Here is a 16,791-nt window from a genome sequence, read left to right as displayed (position 1 = left end):
CTGCCGTAAATTTGCAGAACGGGACTTCGTACTTACGTAGAGGTTTCAGCTGTCAGCAAATATGAAGAATAGCACGTTAGCACCACATTAGAAACATGTTATAAATTAAGCTCGTCTCGTTTCATTCCGACGCGCGTCAAGCAAAAAGGATTTCTTTGTATTGGGCTTCTAACGTGCCCAAATTAACAGAGGCTATCACGGATGAAGTAATGAAGGGACCCGATCACATTAGCCGATTGGACGAATTAAAATTTGTTGCTGGATAACTTCTCTTTATATAGATGCTATTATGCACGCAAGGCAAGGGACTGAATTATGCACCCGCATCCTTCCGTAATTTAACAGCATTGTAACAAAATAGCTTCAGGAATGACTAAACTAAGTCAAACACCCAAAACGGCTAATCAAACTCTTTCCTGCTGATCAGAACTAGCATTGGGCGCCGTATTTTATGCCAGTCTCAGCCTAGCCATGTTCTCGTTGCACCACTGTAGCCATGTTCTCGTAGCACTTAACAATAGATGCAGTAAATCCAGGCTCTACAGCCAGAGTGCGCCAAAGCATAAATACCCCTGTAATAATCCGTAAGCGTGAAGTCATTCGAAAGCATATCATTTAACCGCAGGAATACTGCAGGAGGCGCTCAGCATATGAATATTGCTGCCTGGAAAATGCCGTGCTGCTCCCGTTGTCAGGAGAAACAGTGATTGCTACAAAATCACGTGATACAAGTTTTCTTTAGAATCCAGCATAAGGAAGGCCTTCACGACCAAGAGATAAATCACTAACACCCGTCTATTTCTGTTTGCCTGCGAACAGCGCGGATAATAGATTCGCCACCTATCCAATTAAACGTATCGGCCATGTTCCTAATGGACTGCTTCGTTTTCATGAACACTGCATATTTATTGGAATAGGTAGCAACTTCAAGTCTCACCGTGATAAAAATGATGAAGGGTAAGATTGTGCAAACAGCAGGGACGTATGTAGGAAGCAATGCAGCTGAATAATGTTACATTTCGAGTATAATAAGTTTAACCTCAATTTTAGATAAAGTGTGCCAGCATTATCTGCGATTTGGAGTTGATTTGATTTTGAATATAATGTGGGGACTGTGTGTTTTGCGTCTAGAGAAAATTCAGCTAGCTCTTTGCGGTACACCTTTCGTCTTTGCCAATTACATTTTTGAAACAATTGGAAAAACACTCGAAAACACATTCTCCGAAGAAAAAAAAACCCACTGTGAACAAGCAGCATTTCTTATTGCACCTGCCACCACTGGCAAACTTACTCGATAAAATTAGCAGGAACAAAAATTGTGTAATGTAGGCATTTGGGAATATGCATTACTAGCGTTCTTCCGTCGTGCGCAATGATTGCCACTGTAGCTATTTCGAAGAACTACTTCATGGCGATTACTGAGCCACACCCCGCTTGTTATCTCACGATCTTGCATCACTGTGATTCCAACGTCATCAAATAAACCTCGGAGGACTCCTTTCACTGTGAAATCGCGTGTGTTTAAAGGCAACTTGAAGGTGGACTACGCAACTAATACAAGGTTTTCGATTTTTGGTTTTTGAAAATATAGTCATGTTCTCCGGGAAGTCGAGGTGTGTAAAAATTACGAAAAATGTGGTGGTATTCAGAAAAACATATTTCAAGAAGGTCAACTAAAGCTTTGGAGGGCACGTCACGCCCACGTGGCCTGCTTGTCTCCGAGTCTCATAGCCGTTGGCATTCAGGTCGCTTCAGCCTACATGGGCATGTCACTTCATGGCGGTTTATAATGCGATTACGCTGGCGGGCGAGATCTTTTTTATACTTACCTCCTTTTGTAGATTCTTGTGCTGTAGTGCCTGCGAGTCAAAGGTAGGTACGTAATTATGCATTGTTTTTTTAACAGTCAGCGAGAAGAATGCATACTAATCGTCAAATTCAACCTTGCTCACTGCACCTATATTCTCATAAACAGTTTTATCATAGGCCTTGACATTTTTGTAGGTGACGCCATCTAGCGGCGTAGATGAGAACAACCGCCCTGCTGGTGTGTGCAGTCTCGTCCACAGAACAGAAGATGAGTAGCACACGTCGGCAGTTCTGATCTTTCGCATCCAACGTTTTGCGTTTGAAAAGTATCGGACTGAAAGAAAAAGCCAGTCGATCAAAAATGACCAGAATTTGCACTTCTGACCACGTCTGCCGAGGACTACACGTCTGATGACAATTAGTAGGCCGAGGATTATAAATCTGATTAAAATTACTGAGTAACTTTTATGAGGTGCAGAGTGGCGGTGGCGCCGCGAGGGCGGTGAAGCAGGCAATGCACGGCAGCTTTCAATCCACTTTTTACCATTTAATTATTTTTGAGTCCGGCTACATTAACAGTTTGAGCAGAGAAAGCAAGGGACTGTAGCTGGTTTATGATTTTTAGGAGCAATGCTATTCGTGCCATTTTTGCCGTGAAAGCCGATCATTCATATACTGCGTCTATTGTGGCCACTGCGGCCATTGCGGCTTCTGCGGCTACAACGTCGAGTCCGCACGCCTAAATCGGGGTTCTATTCATAGGAGTCCATTATATATTTCTGCTCCATGTATGGAAGTCACTCTGGTTTGGTGACAAAGCCGCTGAATTTAAGCGTTGTGTTGCGTTGTGTTGGGTTTATGACGCATAAGCAACTAAGGCTATCATGCGCCAAGAGCAAGGTTAAAATGTGTAATGTTCGGAAACGTGAAAACAAATGTGTTGAAATCTAGTTTGTTTAGATAGTCTGCTTCTTTTAGAAAACTAAAAACACTTGTTAAATTTACTAATGCGCTTTCTCCTAAAAGCAAGCTCGGGTGGAATGGGATAGCATGGTTAAAGAATAAGATAAAATGCTTTTTCCGCAGTGTCTCAAGTATGGGGCATGTAATTAGGATGTGGTTGACTGAGTATTTTTCCGCATTCTGCACAGGTAGGCTTATCATGTTTCATAAGTAGAAAGTTGTGTGTAAGATGTGTATGGTCAATACGGAAACGGCAGGCTATTACTTCCAGTAGACGTGTATGCTGTGTGCTTGATATCCATTCTTCTATTATGGGGATTTTACAAGGCGTAATTTATTATTTTCTGTGCTCTACCACATACCCTGCCACTTATCTTTCTGTTTACACTGTATTAACTTCAGGCGGTCTTTATGCGGAATGTTCAGTTTTTCAATGCTTTTATTGCGAGCTTGTGCAGCGCAAATGTCCGCTCTCTCATTGCCGTCGATGCCTGCGTGGCTTGAAACCCAGCGTAATGTTATGTTATGCCCTTGCGCTGTTATTTTTGCTATATTGTGCACTATATTACCAAGTAATGGCACGGTTGCATTTTTGGAATTTAGAGCTGTAAGTATGCTCAGCGAATCTGTATAAATAACACTATTCTCGATGCTTTTGTTTATAATTTTTTCTACAGCTTGCAGGGCAGCATAGCATTCGGCTGTAAATACTGATGAGCATTGAAGAATTCTAGTTACTTTTTAGGACCACCCTTCCACTACTGCGCAACCAACATAGGAGTTAGTTTTTGAACCGTCTGTGTAAAATTCGGTACAATTACTGGATTTTTTTTTTGAGTGTACGATATTCTTGTATGATATGCTCTTTAGTTGTTTGGAGTTTACGGAACTGTGTTAGAGTAAAGTCACATACTGGAGGAAGGTTATACCATGCGGGAAGGGGGTTTGCTGCTTTGAGCAAAATCAGGCAGTGTATTTATTATACCGAGGTCCTGACATATGCCTTCAAACCGTAGTATCAAAGGTCTAGTTTCTTGAGGTTTATTGGTAAATATGATTCTGGAAGGACAAGCTGTGACGATTGGGTAGCAAATGTGTTTTTTCTGTGATCTTATTCTGAGAACGTATGCACACGTAAGGGCTTTTCTTCTGTTTTCTAGTGAAGGATCATTTGCCTCCACATAGCGTTAGTAAACATTGGTTATTTGGCAATTGGATTTCAACACTGCCTGCATGACTGCATGGCATCGGTTTGCCGATGTGTGCTGCCAACGGTGATGAGTGTCGTCGACGGCGAGAGCTGCTATCATGAAATTTCTGTGACTGGCCGTTTTAGCTGCGTTCGTATACGACACTGCCGTCATGCAGACATCCGGCAAGATCAAAAAGAGAATAGTCAATTGATCCTTATACAACAGTGACTGTATGCAATAATATCACATAATGATGACGTCAGCTAAATTTACAGCCCCTTTGTTGTTGCAAAGTTTCCATGTTTCAATTATTGGCTGTTGGTCCCATGACAGCATTCACAATAATTATCGCCAGCAATACCTGGCGGGATGCAGATTTACCGAAAAATGTACTGTAACCCTGTTTCACTAAATAATAAGTAGACCGCTTATTTACTAGGCATCCTTGTCTCCAAGCGGGACATTCGTGTTTGTTCGTATCTTCATAAATTTCGGATGACTGTACCTAAACCGTTTTTTTACCACACGGCACTTCGTAATTTTTGTCGCAAAGAATATAAGCTGCTATTTGCCCAACGGCACGTTTTTTGTCCCTTCTCTATAAACACAGCGTTAGGAATTCGCTCGAAAGGTTGTCAAGGCAAAACGCTTTCTGTTGGTGCTTGCATTTCATAGGCTGCTCGTCTTCACCCGCTAAGAGTTGCAACTGGAACGGCGTACAGCTCCACGTACGCGTACTACGCAAAATCACCTGTTTTCTGTTATTAAGCTGCAGTTAATTGTAATAGCAAAGTGAAGAGAAAGTTTTTGCTAGCCGCGGAACTTGTTACTAGCTTAGTTGCGGCTGGCGTAATTGAAACAAACAGGGAAGGAAAGAAAGAATTGGCGAAAACAAGGAAGGATGGGGACTATTATGGTATGTAAAACGCATACCAAATGCAAAAAATGAATCGATAGGCCACCGTTCGTATCAGCTAAGCAGCTTATACGCTTTTCGGCTACTCCAGATGCTTTGCTTGCTAAAGGCTGCAGGTTAGGGAATGCGTACAATGCTTGTCCAGTTCCGTTGCTATCACCACGGCTCCACATTCCAGAGGACGAGCGACACTGCGCGCTCCGGTTCGAGGCTATTTTCCTCCTCTCCGCATAAAGCGGTCTATACTTACTTCCTGGAGCTGGTTCCGGCGCAGTGTATCCAGTGCCTGTGCGTGGTAAAGAAAGCACGAAATTAGGACGTGAATGCTAGCACGGCACCAAAGTAAAGTGGTCTGCAAATTTTCACGTACCATATCCAGTACCGTCCGTGTACTGGTTGTACTGGTTGTACGGCGAGTATGCGTTATCACCTGCGAATAAATAATAGTTGGTACGAAGACAGCTCATAAGCGGCATCGCTTCTGTATACCCATTTTCATTCTGTATACTCTGCAAATGCTCACTTAGCGTTGTGGAAGTAGTTTGTTGCCGCGTATTTGTTCCGCTTGATTGGTTTGTGGTGTTTAAAGTCCCAAAGCAACTCAGGCTATGAGAGACGCCGTAGTGGAGGACTCCGGAAATTTCGGCCATCTGGGGTTCTTTAACGTGCCTTGACATCGCACAGCACACGGGCGCCTTGCTTTTCGCCTCAATCGAAAAGAACAAGGTGTCTTTGTTTCCCGATCTCTCTTCGTGTTATTTTTGCTGTTATTAATTGAACACAGAATTGCCAACTGCCGATGATAATTGAATGGCATTTCGATAACAATTGACCAACAATAACCTTAGGAGACATGATAGTTGGTTAATCTAAAAACAACTGTATACCTTCATGTAGTCAAACGTTAAACATGGTCTAATGAAATAAACGAATATTTGAAGATATTTTCCTCCATGCACGAAAGCAACTACCGGCGCATGGTAATGCCAGCGGCAGACACGGAGCAATCCTTGTTAACATTAGATGCTGATTGCAAACTTCTCAAACCATTGCTGTAGGCGTCCGGATGAATGCGGCGACTTGTAGTTTTCCACATAGGAACGAACTGCCTCATACCGAGCTTTTAAGGCTGGACTGTCAAGAGTCCCACAGTAACATTCACCAGCCCTAAACACAGAGCCATATGTATCACATTGCCATTTTTCTGTCATGACGTCGGCTGTGTTTCTGTTCAGGATCAAGCAGGATAGATGATGAATTAGAGAGTAATAGCGGCTTGCTTTCACGAACACCTATTCTGAAAGGTCTGCACGTCATGTTGGATGCGTACCATAGTTGTAGTAGTCCGTCGTCGCGGCCGCGTACTGGTCGTACGGCGTGTATGCATTATCAGCTGCGAAGAAACAATAAAAGTTAGGACGAAGACAGCTCATAAGCGTCATCTCCTCTGTACACTACTTTTCCTACTCTAAACCCAGCAACTGAGAGTTGTTGCGTCTGCTAATAATTGAGGCACGGTTTGTAAGAAAATAGCCTATCGAAACATAGCCTAATAATACCGGGAATTATATAATTGTAGATGCTCTAACTGAGCGCAGCCGTGTATTTTATTGCATTTGAATTTGAATCATACAACTTCAAGTACAGAAATTTCACACTGACAAGTTAACTAAGGCCAGCGGCGTATGGCGCGTCGTGAAATGGAGCGTGCTGTGTGCCTGACGCGCTATTGCGCGCGCTGAACGCGCTGGATGTTTTAATTGATAAGCGTTTTATTTAAGTTTATATATTTCGAAAGCTACAAAGCAATGCCTGTTAAAGGAATGCCGCGGACCACTTAAATATGTGTCGTTTATAAGAGCCGCCAGCATGCGTCCCTATTCTTGTAAGCGTGGTGCCCGGAGCAATCTCAAGGCCCGTTTTTATCACTTTCTTTATAGAGGGAGGTTTTCCTTTCTTTCTGCCGAATTTTTGAAACGAAGAAAAAATGTTTTCACATGGTTCCAGGCTTTTGCACATTCTTTTGGCCTATTTATAGGTTTTTATTCGGGACCATTAAATTTTACGCTGCCGAATGCTTTGGACATTCTTAAGTGGATGCTAGGCAAACCCGTTCGCTGCTATTGCTGCCGCCAAATTGCTGAATTGTTTTGCGGCGCATATCGTCCCAATAAATATTTCAGTTGAGTGAAACCTTAGACTGTTCGGTTATTGCCAACAGCATTTTCACCACCACGAAACACCCTGCACGAAAATTTAAAACATCTTGCAGCGACGTATATTATGATTTTAGAGTGTGCATCTTGGCGTAAAAAAATCAAACCTGTCGTCCATTACTGCCAGAGGGAAACAAACATCTGTTCGCAAGAGGGTTAGGGTAATGTTGGCTATGTTATATATGTTCAATATCGGTAACTCTTTAAAAATACAGATAGCCATAACTATACACATAAACGATTTCGGAATTTTAAAATGGCACTTTCACTCCCACCTTCCTCGCTTCCCTTACAGCGCTGTTCAGGTGTCCACAGAAATAATTGGGACAGATACTGCGCCTCTACCATCGTTGAAACAAAATCATTGTAAATTTGCTAGAGCTACTACGAGCTAGGTAAGCATGTTATAATTAACATGCTTACATGCTAGGTAAGCATGTTATAATTAACATGCTTACATGCTAGGTAAGCATGTTATAATTAATAAATTTCTAGATAATTATTCAGCTTTGGCGTCTGCATGTTTTATTTATGGCTACATGCTGCAAGCCAAATTAAACGATCTATCATTCCATCGAAAAATTTGTACGAGACTACGAGACGCACTGTAACGCTGACCAGCACACAGCGATAGATGCAGGCTTCTCACGCTGACTTCACCGCCTGAAATACCAGTGTTTGTTGCATAAACAACGAAAGGAACCGTAAAGCAAGCAAAGCGGTACGCGCGCCAGCGAGTGCTGTGTACTGGTGGGCAATGCTCCGGTATATGGTAGGGCCCACCGAAAGTTAATATGAATCACGGCATCGAAAAATTAGTTAGGGCACCACGAATAAAATACAGATATAGTAGCAGATACCAGTTTTATGTTCGTGCTTTCTTGAGCAGAGGCTCGTTATCTTCTGTCGAAAATTAGAACAATAGCAAAGAGAAAGCAGGGCTTCGCGGAAGTACCTTTCTGTGCTGATCAATTTCTTTTTGACGCAAGAAACAATATTGGATAATAAAGGTGTCATAGATAATATTGATTGATTGAATGTCCTTTATTGAATGGGAAGGTTCATGGCAATGAATGGGGGTAAAGGGGAGTAGACAGAATCTTCATTGTTTAGGTGTCACTCAAATTATATTGCTCTAACAAGGCCACTAAGGGAGCCATACTTGGCAAATATCTGTGTGTTAGCATCAGTTTCTAGAAGGGAGCGGTAGTTCAGGCGGTAGGGTTTGATCTCGGAGCATCCAGTAGAAAAAGCAGGCCAATTCCAGAGTAAATGAAATATGCCGCCGCGCGTTAGAGTCGTACAGTGGGGGCACGTAATCATTTCCTCTGTATACTGACGCGAGCGGGCCATAATACTTGGTGTGTAAGCCGCATGGGCGATGAGCTTATTCAAAAAGACTTCTTGACTTCGGGTGAGGTGGGTTTTTCGCGTAAAATGTGGGTCTGGTGTGGCCACCTGCATGTGATCCTGACTGAGGCTACGAAGACTGGTCCGAGTATAGTGCATAAGGCCAAGATCAGGGGTGTGTTGCCCACCCAAGGTCGAGTACGGATGAAACAAGGGGGTGGGGAAGTAAATGTGGACATCCCACCTGCCAAGGCAGCCGCGGCGTGTGCCGCCTCATTGCCCCCTGATTCGTCCGAGTGACCTGGGGTCCATTGAATAACGACAGTTTTGGTCGCGAGTTGGTGGCGTTTAAGGAGGCGCTGAATGGCCGTAGATGTTGAAAGGAAAAGTAATTAGCCCAGTATTCTGAAGAAAGGCCACAGAGTCTGGGAGCCGAAGAAAACGTGTTTTGTCGAGCGAAGAGTAAAACTGCATACAGTGGTTGCTGCACGGTTTTAGTTTAATGTTATGTAACGTATGGGGGGAGGGGGGGGGGGGGGGGGCAAATGAAGCGCTATCGGGAGAAAAGTGGCTACAGCTAAGCTGGTAACTAGCAGCATAACTCAGACGTGGCTTTCAATGCGCAATGTCTTCGACTCTTGAGACTAGTTCTAAAGCCGGTCAGGCCCCCCAAGTTCTTCAGCGATGCCTGAAATCTCTCTCGCCTGAGCTGTTTCTGTTTTCCCTAGGAACACGTAGAGAGTAAACTAGAAATGCCGTTACTTGAGCGACGCTCGATGTAACACGGAGGAGGAGTCACGTGCTTACCCATTGCTGATACTTTCGTGCAGTAGAAATCAGTTGAGGAGCTGGAAACCGAAGGAGGCTTAGCTGCGTTGGAATAGCACCGTTCGCAGTCGGTGCGCTTGAGCTTGAGCGGCTCGTGTCGCGAGATGCTCGGGCGCGAGACGTTTGATTAGCGTCAACTTCTTCAATCTGCTCTGTCAAACTCATGAGCGGCTAGCGCAGTGGTGGACCAAATTTGAGTGCGCAGCGCAAAATTGTTTATTTTTAATCATTAATTTGGTGTTGAATTACACTGAACCGAAAAGTGTGTGACAGATGCTGCGCCTTTCCTTTCCTGACAACCAATCTGGCTCGCAATGAAGACGAGGTCTCGGCATTGGTCACTCCGATATCGCCAAAGCGTATGCCCACTCTATAGTGTTGGATAAGATAGATAAAATTACGCTCTCGTATATTATTGCATGATTTATTGAATTCTTGAGAAATTTTAAATTTTCTGTACTAGTGCTTTTAATTTTGAAAGTTATAATCAAACTAGAGGTGTGCTTAAAGGATCGGTGCGGCCTCTATTACTTTTAATAATAATAATGCAGGACATTCCGGCTCATCCTGATATAAAAGCGTACAAATAAGCGATGATATCGCCTTTTTTGCTTGTGCGAAATATGTTCATTCGATATACTAGTTATTGCAAACCTCCCTGAATACCCTTGAAGTCTGGATGGGTCATCATCATCATCAGCCTGACTATACCCACTGCAGGGCGAAGGCCTCTCCTATATTTCTCCACTTAATCCGGTTCTGTGCTAGCTGCATCCACTTGACCCCTGCGAACTTCCTAATCTCATGCGCACACCTAACTTTCTGCCGCCCCCTGCTACGCTTTCCTTCCCTTGGAATCCAGTTTGTTACCCTAAGCGACCATCGGTTATCCTCTCTTCGCACTACATGTCCTGCCGATGCCCATTTCTTTTTCTGGATGGGTAAAGAAAATTATTTCTTGAGATGAACAAATCCTCACATAACGTTTTCCAATCGGCATAGCCTCTTTATATCTACATTTTTTATTGCAGGTGACAGATTCCAAATGTTTAATTCTTGAAATATCTGTCTCTAATACACCTCTTCCAATTAGACAGGCCACTTCATTTAAAAAACAATTACCTGAAAAGCGAGCATGCCCTTGGCCGCCAGATTAGAATTAGCCATAAGAATTTAGATATGCGCTGGTATACATTTTTTGTTTCTCTAAGAAATTTTATGTGAGGCCAATGCTGGAGTTTGGTTGTGTTCTTTTCTCTAGGAGTTGTAGATACAATCCACGACCTTTTTTGCTTTTAGCAGGCGCGCATTTCGGCTGCTTGAAGGTTTGGCAAAATCACTTGCAAATATAATCTTCTAATTAGAGTCCCATGTACGAGATTTAAACTCTAGTTTTGAACTTCTCACTGTACTAGGTGACTGGTACTGGCCTTTCATTGCTTTAAAAGAATTTACGATGACAGATAAAGTTGCCGCGCCGCGGTGGTGGAGGGGTAAGGCTCCAGAATATTGTGCCGGAGTACGCGAGCTCGATCCTGACCACCGGCAGTTGCGATCGACTGTAGGAAGGAGGAAAAGAAACTGCACGGGCCTGCTACTGGCTCTGCAGCTGAGCCACCTCCGCTGCATCGTGAGACAGGAGAAAATAGGAAAGAAAGAAAGAATAACAATTGGCACTGGTTTAGGTCCGGTTAAACCTAGTCGAGTTGCAAATGCAACAGCTGCATGACTATGCTTAGGACAGCTTAGGCTACGCGCTGAGTAGCGGCTGAGTTCTCCTTCTCCATAGTTGGTCGATTCTGGCCGTGCATTCCTAGCTAATAAGTGTTTTTCGCCACCACCACCTAGTTAGTAGTAGTAGAAGACTTTATTGAGGTGCAACACTTAGGCGCCTAATACATCGATGGCCTGCTGAACGAGCAGGCGCTGTTCTTCCTCACCCTCAACACCAAGCCAGTCCACCCAGGTCCAGATAGCATGGAAGGAGATGGCAAAGAATCCCGATTGCAATGCAACCAGACATTAAAATAGGTAGTGTGAAAGGTTGGCATAAGGGGAAGGTCATTCGGGGCATGATGGATCACGACGGAATTTGTAGAGGTATAGCCGTGCAGGGGTCATTAGTGTATTCAACTGTATTTGCCGAAGGATATGAGCCTTCTGAACGGAAAGATTAGGATGAGGGTCGGGGCAGAGCTTGCGGTCTAAGCGAGCAGCATTGTAATATTCGCTGATGGTGGCGCGAAGAGACAGTCTCGACCCGCCTTCCAAGGATCTTGGCCAGGGGATGAACAGTGCCCGGTTACGAGATTCACGGGCGAGCTGGTTCGCCAGCTCATTGCCGTCAATCCCCGAGTGTCCAGGGATCCATCGGAGGAAGACGGGGCAGGGCTATAGCGCAACAAGTGCAGCCTCGAGCTCCGTGGAGAGATGATGTGTTAGAAATTTAAATTAATTGGCACGGATAGTAGCCTGGGAGTCAGGGTATATATAATACTGAGGAACAGGTGGGAGAATGCCATGAATGATGGAGAGGACCTCAAGCGAGATAATATCCGGAGGGTGGAGAAAGGGGCTGCTAGTGTGTGTGACAGGGGTAGATAGACGAGGATGAAAGAGGACCTGGCTTCCGGAATCGCGAGGAGCCACATAAGAGGCATCCATGTGAGCGACTCCATGGGTATTGAAGGGCGGACTATGATGAGAGGCAGCACCATGTCGGCGGCCAGCATGCAGGACAGGCAATATATTGCCTGGAAGAGGCATATTGCCTGGAAGTATACGAAGGTTAGTGGCCTGTGGAGGGTAAGGAGTTGGCGGAGGGACTGACTGGATGGGGGAAATGTTAGCCTGGTTGAGAAGCCAGCGTCCATGAATTGTGCCGGAAAGGCGAGCTATCTGACGGTCACGGTGAAGGGAATGAGACTGCGAAGAGGATGAAGAAGCCCGGTGGCATAAAGCTTATTGGTGGAAGTGGTTATGGAAGACAAAGAGCAGCTTTATAAAGGCCGTGAAGAGCTGTTGCAAGTGTGTCTAGCTGGCCATGGGTGAATTGATGATATGGTATAAAGTAAAAGAATTTGTCAAGAGCCAGCGTGTGAGCCAGTCAACCGGCGTGAGCTTCCCTCAGGCCAGAGGTCTGTCTCACAGCTCGGCGAAGTAAATGGGTGACCGACTGACAGGTAGCAAGAGCCGCATGGAGAGCCCGGACATTTTTGGCGGCATGCAAAGGCATGTCAAGAACACGACATTGAGAAAATTTGGGGATTGGGGAGCCTCCCAAGGTAAGGGAGATCAGTGAGTTGTGAGCTCGTTGATAAGCAGAGTGAGCCAAAACTAGGAGTTCTGACTTCTCGGGCGTAGGAGACAGGGCTGTATGGTCAAGAAAGCAAGAAATGATATCCAATCTCTGCTGAATAGTGTCTTGAACGTGACAAGTTGATCCGCGCGAGAACCACAGTGTGATGTCGTCGGCGTAAAGAAAGTTCTGAAGATCGGGAATATATGATAACTGAAATGGAGAGAGTGATGCGTAGCTGGCGCCGGCTGTGATTATAGGCGGCACTTCTCCGGCACCGGCGGAGCGCGTGCCCGAGCGCGGACGCGACGGCAGCTTCGACACACGAGTTGCTGCCTCTGACGTGATCTTTGCGCATGCGCAGCTTCGCCCGCACTGTGCCTTGCGAAATGGCTCGATGACTAGCGTAAGCAAAATATTGAATATTCAATGAAAAGAAATCGAACTGTATTTTTTTAGGTAAGAAATAGAAACTTGCAATTTATAATGGTGTTTTAATTAAACAAGGAACATGTTCCGCAGTGTATTAGGATGCTTCAAAAGACTGGCTTTATTGCTCTAAATTAAAGGTGACTGCTTTCCCAGTTGTTACGAAAGGTATTCTTCTGTATTCACAGTTGTATTCACAATTGTATCCAGAGTTGTATTCTCAGTTGTATTCACAGCTGCAGTCGTGTTCCATTTTTCGACGACCGAATTAAAGTCTCTGCAATAAGGGAAGAAAGCAGTGTAATATACGTTTCATGCAAAATATTTCATAATATATTGAAGCAAGCATTTTATTTTCTCACTGGTATTAAAATAAAAAGAAAGCTTGCATAGGTTTCCTCCCTACAGAAACTATTCTGTTACTGCCTGCTATGGTTAAAATCATCGCAGTTCCTGACTCTTGTATTGTGGCGTTGTACAGACCGTGGTAAACTGCAAGGTGCAGTATTACATCACAAACTAATTATAAAAGTAAACGGCAATATAATAATGCAGTCAAGCAAGTCACATAAAATATGCCCATTGAAATTCGGTAGCGAGATTAGCTACATCATCATCATCATCAGCCTGACTATACCCAGAGCACGGCGAAGGCCTCTCCCATATTTCTCCACATAACCCGGTTTTGTGCTAGCTGCATCCATTTGACCCCTGAGAACTTTTTAACCTCATCCACACACCTAACTTTCTGCCGCCCCCTGCTACGCTTTCCTTCCCTTGTAATCCAGTTTGTTACCCTAAGCGACCATCGGTTATCCTTTCATCGTACTACATGCGCTGCTAATGCTCATTTTTTCTTCTTAATTTCCACTAGAATGTCGGTAACTAGAGTTATTTCTCAGACCCACTCTGCACGCTTCCTATCTCTTAATGTTACCCCTACCATTTTTCGTTCCCTCTGGGTTGTCTTCAACTTAAGTAGAACTCTCTTGGTTAGCCTCCACCTTTCAGCCCCATAGGTGAGTACAGGTAAGATGCAACTGTTGTATACTTTCCTCTTGAGCGATACCGGTAAGCTGCTAGTCAGAATCTGCGAGTGCTTGCCAAATGCGCTTCATCCCAATCTTATTCTTGTTATTTCCTTTTCATGATCTGGATCTGCGATTACTACCTGTCCTAAGTAGACATATTCGCCTACTACTTCCAGTACTTCGCTACCTAATGTAAAATGCTGTTCTTTCCCGAGGCTGTTGAACATTACCTTAGTCTTCTGCATATTGATTTTCAAGCCTACCTGTCTACTTTTCCTGTCTAGGTCATCAATCCTTATTTGCAGTTCATCCCGCGAGTTGCTTAGCAAGGCAATGTCATCAGCAAATCGCAGATTACTGAGGTATTCTCCATCTACCCTTATCCCTAACTGCTCCCATTCCAAGTCTCTGAATACTTCCTCTAAACAAGCTGTGAATAGTACTGGGGAGATTGTGTCTCCTTGCCTAACACATTTTTTTATGGGAATTTTGTTACTTTCTTTATACAGAACTATGCTTGCTATGCAGCCACTATAGTGGCTGCATAGCAAGCATAGTCCCAGCTAACTTGAACCAAGGGTTACAAAATAATATATTTTAGGTAGGTCAGTGAAACCAATTGCATACAACTGCCAGCCTGTTTGCGCACTACAGGCAATTTTTTGTTTTGCAATTACTTAATTAGCTAATTATGTTAATTTCTCTAATTTATTAAATATTGACTTTAGACCAAAAATGTGAATTGGAAAGTTGTAGAGCACCTTCAGAAACCCCCATTCCATTATTTGCGATAAAGAAAGTCTCACGTGTATCTTTTTTTCCGGGCCCAGAAGAAAGCCTGCGAAATACAAATAATACCACGTGACTAGCGCATTTGTGCGCCGCGATTGTGGTGCTCTCAGTCGTGGTTTGAGCGAACTAAATCAGCTGCGGCCGTGACCCGATGGTACCGTTGCAGCGGCAGGCAGAAATGTTGGCGATGGTTCGAGCGAGCTCGAGCTCGCCCGTCGCCACCGCGATTTTGGCCAGACCTGCGCACTGCGCCGCAGCAGCCTACATCACGACAGGCGGATGACAATAAAGAACCGGCAAATGAAGGTGCGGCGCTAATTTTAGTCGAGTCACATGATGTCATCTCGCCCCTTTAACCAAGCATGTATGCGCAGATACAGTGGCTGATACCTTATCGCTCATCCGTTTGTCGTGGCGTTCGCTGATGGGAGAGAAGGAGGCCTTGTTAGAATCTCGGTAGTGTCGGCTCGCCGCTCTCGCTGCTACTGCACCGTCGCGTGGGCCGGCTGTCTGAACCGGGCGAAGAAGCCATCGCAGGCATATCGGCTTGCCGCTTTAACGGGGCCAAGAAGACACGGCCGCAGCTAATTTCGTTCGCTCAAACCACGACTGAGAGCGCCACAACCGCGGCGCGCAAATGCACTAGTCACGTGGTATTATTTGTATTTCGCGGGCTTTCTTCTGAGCCCGGAAAAAAAGATACGTGTGAGACTTTTTTATCGCAATTAATGAAATGGGGGTTTCTGAAGGTGCTCTACAACTTTCCAACTCACATTTTTGGTCTAAAGTTGATATTTAATAAATTAGAGAAATTAATATAATTAGCTAATTAAGTAATCGCAAAACAAAAATTTCCTGTAGTGCGCAAACAGGCTGGCAGTTGTATGCAATTGGTTTCACTGACCTACCTCAACTATATTATTTTGTAACCCTTGGTTCAAGTTAGCTGGGACACCCGGTATATATCTTCCAGGACTTTCACGTACGGCTCGTCTACCCCCTGATTTCGCAATGCCTGCATCACCGCCGAGGTTTCAACTGAGTCAAATGTTTTTTCGTAATCAATGAATTCTATGTATAAGGCATGGTTATATTCCGAGCATTTTTCTATCCCCTGATTGATGGTATGGATATGATCGATAGTAGAGTACCATTTCAGAAAACCTGCTTGATCTTTTGTTTGATTGCAGTCTAAGGTTGTCCTGATTCTATTAGCGATTAGCTTATTAGCTTATTAGCTAATAAGGTAATTAGGTAATAAGGTAAGAGATTAGCGTATTGTTGGGTAAAAAGAAGAACGCCTCGAATGAATGCTGTCCTTGAAGAGCGTGTGATGGGCATGGGTATGGGCGCATGATGACCGATCTTATGTCGTGGACGGATCTTCCAGCGCAGCACCTTATGAATGTGTACGAGAGAGTAATAGCCTTAACGCCTGCTTATAGTAGACGCTGCTTTTGAGTTGGTTGATAAGCAGCGAGCAAGACAAAATATTGAATGTGAGCGCTGTACAAGGAGGGGACGAGGCAGACGAACGGAAGCACAGAGCGCAGGCTGACAACTGTTGATCAGTTTTTATGCCGACCGGTACCACGTGGATATCAAGGTGTTAGGAGGAGATGAAAGTAGATAAGTTCTTGCCTAGCGCCCAATTTCTTGGACCCGTATGCATGGTGAGGAGACATAGGCATCTGAATGGAAAAAAAAAAAAAAAACCTTATGGGGTGGTCGGATGCTTCCGTTGTGTGAATACGTTTTCGGCTTTGTACTCCATTCGAAATCTAGCATATAGCCACAGCTGTGCTGGTCTTATTCACCTTTGGAAGTGATTTCTAAGGAGTTGTGGGGTCTCCGCGGTTCTTCTTAGTGTTTCAAATTATCGCGGACTCTTTCCCACTTGGCATGGCGTAGGCGCGAGCAGCGCGAATGCGCATCAGCGACCTGTCAGTCACGGGGGTGGCACATT

At 44.5% G+C, this 16,791-nt stretch overlaps 2 protein-coding genes across 3 annotated transcripts in view; both read right to left on the bottom strand.

The window, feature by feature from the left end:
• Positions 1–465: 465 nt before the first annotated feature.
• Positions 466–6,369, bottom strand: LOC146176201 (uncharacterized). The gene is made up of 5 exons (XM_084581276.1): positions 6,212–6,369; positions 5,252–5,311; positions 5,132–5,167; positions 1,830–1,859; positions 466–572 (listed from the first exon to the last, which is right to left on the bottom strand). The coding sequence occupies exons 1-5, from the start codon at positions 6,321–6,323 to the stop codon at positions 466–468; spliced, it is 345 nt and encodes a 114-aa protein (XP_084437402.1). The 5' UTR covers positions 6,324–6,369.
• Positions 6,370–13,129: 6,760 nt separating this feature from the next.
• The window catches only part of LOC146176200 (uncharacterized), a 94,369-nt gene continuing 90,707 nt past the window's right edge, over positions 13,130–16,791 (bottom strand). For both annotated transcript variants that reach the window (XM_084582518.1, XM_084582517.1), the window contains one exon: positions 13,130–13,279. In XM_084582518.1, coding sequence (XP_084438644.1) covers positions 13,162–13,279 — 118 coding nt within the window. In that variant the 3' untranslated portion in view covers positions 13,130–13,161. The remainder of the gene's footprint in view (positions 13,280–16,791) is intronic.

This window comes from Amblyomma maculatum, chromosome 10 (genome assembly GCF_055883805.1).
Source record: "Amblyomma maculatum isolate TAMU_Amacu chromosome 10, ASM5588380v1, whole genome shotgun sequence".
Lineage (NCBI taxonomy): Eukaryota > Metazoa > Arthropoda > Arachnida > Ixodida > Ixodidae > Amblyomma > Amblyomma maculatum.
The sequence above is the reverse complement of the archived record's forward strand: the minus strand, read 5'-3'. Positions and strand labels throughout refer to the sequence as shown.